General features: G+C 59.6%; 1 protein-coding gene across 1 annotated transcript; it reads left to right on the plus strand.

Annotated features, from left to right (window-relative positions):
- The first annotated feature begins 718 nt into the window (after positions 1-718).
- On the plus strand, positions 719-4,568 carry MRPL12 (mitochondrial ribosomal protein L12). The gene is made up of 5 exons (XM_027081026.1): positions 719-1,149; positions 1,745-1,931; positions 2,105-2,188; positions 3,946-4,080; positions 4,178-4,568. The coding sequence occupies exons 1-5, from the start codon at positions 1,076-1,078 to the stop codon at positions 4,292-4,294; spliced, it is 597 nt and encodes a 198-aa protein (XP_026936827.1). The 5' UTR covers positions 719-1,075; the 3' UTR covers positions 4,295-4,568.
- Positions 4,569-6,026: the final 1,458 nt, after the last annotated feature.

Below are 6,026 nucleotides of genomic sequence, written 5' to 3' on the forward strand. Positions count from 1 at the left end.
CGAGGGGGCATGCTCTCTGTTGCATCTAAAGAGGAAAGGCCCCAGGACCTGAAGGGCTTGGGATACCCCATGTGCCAGATGTTTAGGAGCTGGACTAAGGCAGGGGTGCAGAGGCTTCTGGCAGGTGGAGACAGAGCCCAGGCTTACAAATGCTCTTCTCCCAGGACCCCGTCTGACCCCTTCCGGGCTCAATCACAACCCTTAGCAGACGCTGTAAGCCGAGTCCCGAGCTCCCTGCGGGTCTGGTCCAGGCGGAGGGCGGCGGCCTGGCTTCCAGGGTGGCCAGGACGGAAGGACAAAAGGTGCGCCCGTGCTGGCCGGAAAGGCAGCCGTTTAGGTACAGGAGGAAACCGAGGAGAAGGCGGCTCAGAGGGTAGGGGCGCTCCTGCCGCCAGGTGACCACAGGGCACGGACAGCCGGACCCCCGGGGCGAAGCTACCCAGGAAGGGAACTGGGGACCCTCGAGCCCGCCCTGCGGTAGCGCAAACTTCATGAGCCCGGGCTCGGGTGCAGGCATTACTGTGCCGTCCAATAGGGCCAAGTCCCGGCCGGTCGTCCCTAGTGGGACTGCCCGGGGGTCCAGCCCGACTCGGACGGAACCCACGCCGTGGCTCAGCCTTCTCTGGGCTTCATTCACCCCCCGGGGCGGAGAGCCCGGGCCAGCCGCTGTCCGGCCGCCACCAAAGAGTTGTCTGCGCCTGTCCCGTCCATCGTCTTCGGGGTAATCTGGGAGCGAGAGGAGGCAAGTCGAGGTGAGAGCGTCCTCCTCCAGCTCGTTTCGTCGGCGGCCTTGGCGGCTAGAGCGTCCTCCCCCAGCTCCTATGCCCGATGGCCCGGGCGGCTAGAGCGTCATCCCCAACCCCTATGTTCGGCGGTCCTGGCGGCTAGAGCGTCCTCCCCCGACACCCAGCTCGCATGCTCGGCGGTCCTGGCGGCTAGAGCGCCCTCCCCACAGCGTATGCTCGACGGTCTTGGCGGCTAGAGCGTCCTCCCCCAGCGCGTATGCTCGGCGGTCCGGGCAGCTAGAGCGTCCCTCCTACTGGGAGCCGCGTGTGACCTTCTCGCTTGCGGAGCGATGCTGCCGGCGGCCGCAAGCCTTCTATGGGGGCCGTGTCTTAGGCTTCGAGCCGCCGCCCTCCGCCTCGCCAGGTACCGCAGGCCGCCGAGGGCCGGGCAGCCGGGCACTGAGGGTGCAGGTCGGGGCGGCGTCCGCGGGCGGGGGGCCACCCCGGACTCGGTGGGTCCCTACGGGGGTGGTGGGCGCGGGGCCCCCTCCTGACGATCCCCTAACCGCGGGGGCCGCCGATAGTTCCGGCGTGGCCCAGGATGACCTTGGACCTGTCCCTGATTATTTCCGAGCTTCAGTTTCCCCGGCATCACAGTGACATGGTAGGACTTCCATGAGTGGATCTGGCGTTCTGCCGCCAGGGGCCCTAGGTTCTGAAAGGCTTTGTGCCGCAAAATGCATTCAAGTAATTGCCTTACCTTTGTGGGTTGGTATAGTTCATCCAAGCCGGAAACAACGTCGTGGGTAGCGTGTCTGCATTACAGTTACGTGGGTTTCTAAGGCCCTTTGAAGAACATAAAGTAGTTGGGAAATCCCTTTCTTATCCACGTGGACCCTGGAGTCTGAGAACCTGAGTCAGGACCAAGGAGCTAGATCTTCTGAGCTCATGGCACCTACCTACCTGGTCCGTGTCACCTGCTTGTGCCAGGCTGATGACTCTGTTTGAATGGGGGTTAGGCAACAGGTACCTCGTGTCTGCTCCGTGCGCCTGATGAGATGCAGCAGCCATCGAGGGGGGGAGGCCCTTGCTGGTGCCCCCCTGGATAACACCCCCAAGGAGTACCCCCCCAAGATCCAGCAGCTGGTCCAGGACATTGCCAGCCTCACGCTGCTGGAGATCTCAGACCTCAACGAGCTCCTGAAGGTATCATGGCCCAGGCCGGGTAGGGAGGTCTGGGGCCCTTTCCTGGGGTATTTGGGAATTTGGTAAATTGTCCAAAGGGTGCTCCATGAATGCAAGGATCTTGCCAGGCATGTCCCTGAGCGTGTCTTGGTGTGATGGCCAGCTCCTGAAACTACCTTTCTCTGTTCCTGCAGAAAACGTTGAAGATCCAGGATGTGGGGTTCATGCCGATGGGTGGCGTGGTGCCTGGTGCTGCCCCTGCTGCAGCAGCCCCCGAGGTGAGATCAGGCTGGGGTCCCGTGCACAAAGAGGTGTTTCTCTGGTGTCCAGCTGCCGTCTTGCCTCACCTCACGTAGCCAGGTTTCTCTCTTCGTCCCTCATCTGGCTTCTGCATCAACCAAACACACGCTGCGAGTCTGCGTGCGCTTTCTGGCTATGGGTGCCCCTGCAGCCTCCCTGGGACCTCCTCCCTGCCAAGGATGTGCAGGTCCCTGCCCATATGAAGACCACGTTCCTAGTAGAAGGGGAACAGCCAAAGGAGAGAAAACGAGAAAAAAAGAAATTTTATCAAACAGAACGGGGAAAAGAAAAAGGAAGAAACTTAAGAAACGGGGAGGGTTACAGTTTCAAGGAAGGCTGCAATGAGGAGGTGACTCTGAGGGAAAACTTGAGGAGTTGAGGATGACAGCGAGGCAGAGGGATGGCAGGCACGTGGGCCATAGAGCATGTCAGTCTGGAGCAGAGAGTGGGGGAGGTGAGGGGCAGCCCCATCCTCTGGATGGCTGGGGCAACTTTGGGTCTCTTTGTGGAAACCAGAAGACTTGAGTCCACAAACTAATTTTGGGTATGGTTTGGTTTGGGTTATTTGTAATTTTTGTTACAAGTCTCGAACTTGTAACAAAAGGAGGAATGATAATACAATTACCCATATATCCATCTCCCAGCCTCAATAATCATAAAGGTTTTGCCATATTTGCTTCTCCCATCTCTTGAAGATTGAGGCAGATTTCAGATCTGTTTTGCCTCGTGTGCTGCAGCATCCATTCTGACCAGCATCCTTGCTGTGAGCTTTTTTGCACAACAAGTACAATTAGCAGGGTTTTCTATCCCAGCCCTTTCAAGTTTTGCTAATGGTTCCAGACTTTCTTTAAAACAGTCGGTTTACTCAAATCCAAACAAGGTCTGTGTGTTGCATTTGGTTGTTGGGTTTCTCAAGCCTCTTAAATCTGGGTCGCTGCCCTCAGCCCCGTCCCCCCAGCCATCACCTACTAAGGAAACCAAGTCAGGGGTCCTGTGGAACGTCCCACGTCCCAGATGTGTCTGATGGTTCCACCAGCGTCATCCACTTCTCCCTCTACTGTGAACTGGAAGGTGGCTTTACAGTCTGAACATTTGGGGCAAGGAGAGAGAGACTGTGTAACTTGTCTAAACTGGAGCACTTTTAAGAATAAAGGGGTGCTGTTAATAATTAGGCAGCAGACCCAAACCAGGACTGCCCCAGGCTGTTGGGTCATGTGGTCCTTGCTCTAGGGGCGCTGCAGTCTTCACTCGTGACAGTAGGAGCTCTGTCATGCCCGGTCGTCCCATCGTTGGTCATTTGGTGGAGCTGAAGCTGATTGTATATTTGTCATCAGTATGTAACCTTGGGCTTGGCTGACCACTGCACCAACACTGCTTTTCTGTAGCGTTATTTTATGTGCAGAGCACTTTTGGTGTCGCTCTTCCTTGTCTCGTAAGTTACAATTTTTAAAGGACAAGGAAACTAGAGTGCTGGGTGGTGGGGACAGAAGGCAGTTTTCGAGCAGCCTCTGGAGAGATGGAGCGGAGTGGGTGAGGGAGGAAGAGCGCCCAGTTGGGCAGCCTGGGTCTACCTGGCCTGCTGTGGCCTCCCACTGGGATCGTAGGCTTTGCTGGGCAGCCGGCCTGGGCCTTGCCTTTGGGGTTACAGGACATGGTGGCCCAGGAGTGAATCTGCTTGCTTCACCCCATCCTTTCTCATCTCGCCACCCACTTCCTCCCTTCCTCCATCCCCCAGGCAGCAGAAGAAGACATCCCCAAACCAAAAGAACAGACGCATTTCACCGTCCGCCTGACAGAGGCAAAACCTGTGGACAAGGTGAAACTGATCAAGGAAATCAAGAACTTCGTCCAGGGCATCAACCTCGTCCAGGTGAGGCTCCGTGCGCCGCACAGCCCTCTCCCACCGTCACTGACAGCTCTCAGGCCTGCCCAGGCCCAGGCCAGGTTCTGACTTTGCTCTCTGGCAGGCAAAGAAGCTGGTGGAATCCCTGCCTCAGGAAATCAAAGCCAATGTGGCCAAGGCCGAGGCCGAGAAGATCAAGGCGGCCCTAGAGGCGGTGGGCGGCACCGTGGTTCTGGAGTAGCCGCCCAGAGGACTGTGGACAGGGGTCCCGGGCCCCGAGGGGGGCTCTACCTGCTCCTCGTGAAGCACCCAGGCTCAGCGGACAGAGTGGCCTCGGAGCAGAACTGGGCACCCGCACTACATGGCCAACTCCGTTCTGGGACAGATGTGGATGGACCTGCTGAGATGGAGAGGGAGGGGCAGCCACTGCCCGTTCAGCCCCAGGGAGGACTCTAGAAACTACCAAGAGTGTACATGCCCCGCTGTGGCTGCTGGGAAAAATGCATTGTCCAGGCCCTGTGTGTGGAGTTGTTTGTCAGGTGGGCACTATATGCAGGGGGCTGTCCTCTGAAATCCCACTGCAGACAGCAGCCCAGAGGCAGCACAGGGGGCTCTGGGCATTGCCTGTCCTGCTTGCAGGGGCAGCAGCTGCTGCGTGGCTGGTACCAGATCTTCACCTGGGAGCTGGTGTGGGGCGCCTGTGGAACTCCTTGCCCTTAAACTTTGGCGGTCTTCAATAGCACATGCAGCCCCTGGCCTGGGCAGGTGGGAGTGAGGTGTGTACCATAAGTGGGCACAGCAGCCCTGTGAGAGGCTGCCCAGCAGGCAGGAGGATGTGTTTTGCAACCTGCAGCAGTTGGTGTCAGCTGCTCCCTTAGAGGGGGCTCAGGGAGCTGTGTCGTGGAGCCAGGGGCGAGGTGCGAGAGGTGGCCTGGTGCCAGAGTGGTGTTTACAGATGGCCGTGGCCGCCCGAGCTTCAGGCCCTGCCTAGTGCCCTCCTGCTCCAAGGACCCCTGTCTTCCTTCTCTTGGGGAAGCTCCATCTCAGCGGGGCCCGGGAGGGGGCGGTAGATTCCTTCCTCACTGGCCCATGGCAGGAGGCCCCTGGGGCTTTGGGCAGAGCGGGAGGGCAGGTGGCTGCAGGGCATTTTGAGTGTCCACTCTGGGAAGGCACATGGTTCCTGTGACCCATGGGGGCCCACCCCTTGTGGCCTGGGTCTCCAGGTCCTACCTGGAGCCCCCTCCCTTGGCTCTGAGGGACCAGAAGGGGACACTAGGTCTGGGAATGCCACCCTCTCGGTGGGATGGCTCAGGACAGGCCCAGGAGCTGCCAGGCTCCCAGGTGGGTGTGCCCAGCATCCCCCACGCCACCTAGGTGTCCTCCTTGAGGACGTGCCCCCGGCTGGCCCTCATTGTAGGAAGGGTCCAAGGACAGGGTAGGCAGCCCCTTGACCAGAGAGCCCCACTGGCCAAGCCTGTGGCCCATGAGGTTACTGATTCGCCAGCAGCAGATCTCTGGGTGTGCCTTTTCTTAGCAGAGGGGACTGTTGGCCACCTGGGGCTGGGTGTGGCCTGCTGATCCTGCTGCCTTTTCCTAGGGGCAGGGAGTGGTTCCAGGCCCAGGGACACCCCCCAGCCCAGGCATTCGTGGTCACGGGGGCTCCCCCACCCGCCAGTGACCTGGAAAGGCTGCTTATGCTCTGAGCTCCTCCATCTTTCCAGGGCAGCTGGTGTGACAACTGGGGCTCCCCTCACCCCACCCCCCAAGGATGGGGCCCTCTGTTCCATGCTGCGGGTGACTGCACCTCTGGGACCATCGGGCCCGACTTCTCCCGCCTTGTATACAACACATGGGATGCTGCCATGGTGCTCCCACCTGACCTTGAAGTCCTACCTGAAGGCTCTGTGAAGATCCTGGGCCTTGCCTTCCCAGGCAGCTCCCTGGCCCAGGCCTCCTGTTGGGGGTCCTGGCCC

Source organism: Aethalodelphis obliquidens, unplaced genomic scaffold (assembly GCF_003676395.1).
Source record: "Aethalodelphis obliquidens isolate GAN/ISIS:26980383/991018 unplaced genomic scaffold, ASM367639v1 scaffold44, whole genome shotgun sequence".
In the NCBI taxonomy this organism is placed as follows: domain Eukaryota; kingdom Metazoa; phylum Chordata; class Mammalia; order Artiodactyla; family Delphinidae; genus Aethalodelphis; species Aethalodelphis obliquidens.

Coding starts and splice junctions, on each gene's coding strand:
- MRPL12 (XM_027081026.1), top strand. CDS start 1,076: ATGCTGCCGGCGGCCGCAAGCCTTCTATGGGGGCCGTGTCTTAGGCTT. Junction 1,932..2,104: donor ACCTCAACGAGCTCCTGAAG/GTATCATGGCCC, acceptor CTGTTCCTGCAG/AAAACGTTGAAGATCCAGGA. Junction 2,189..3,945: donor CTGCTGCAGCAGCCCCCGAG/GTGAGATCAGGC, acceptor TCCATCCCCCAG/GCAGCAGAAGAAGACATCCC.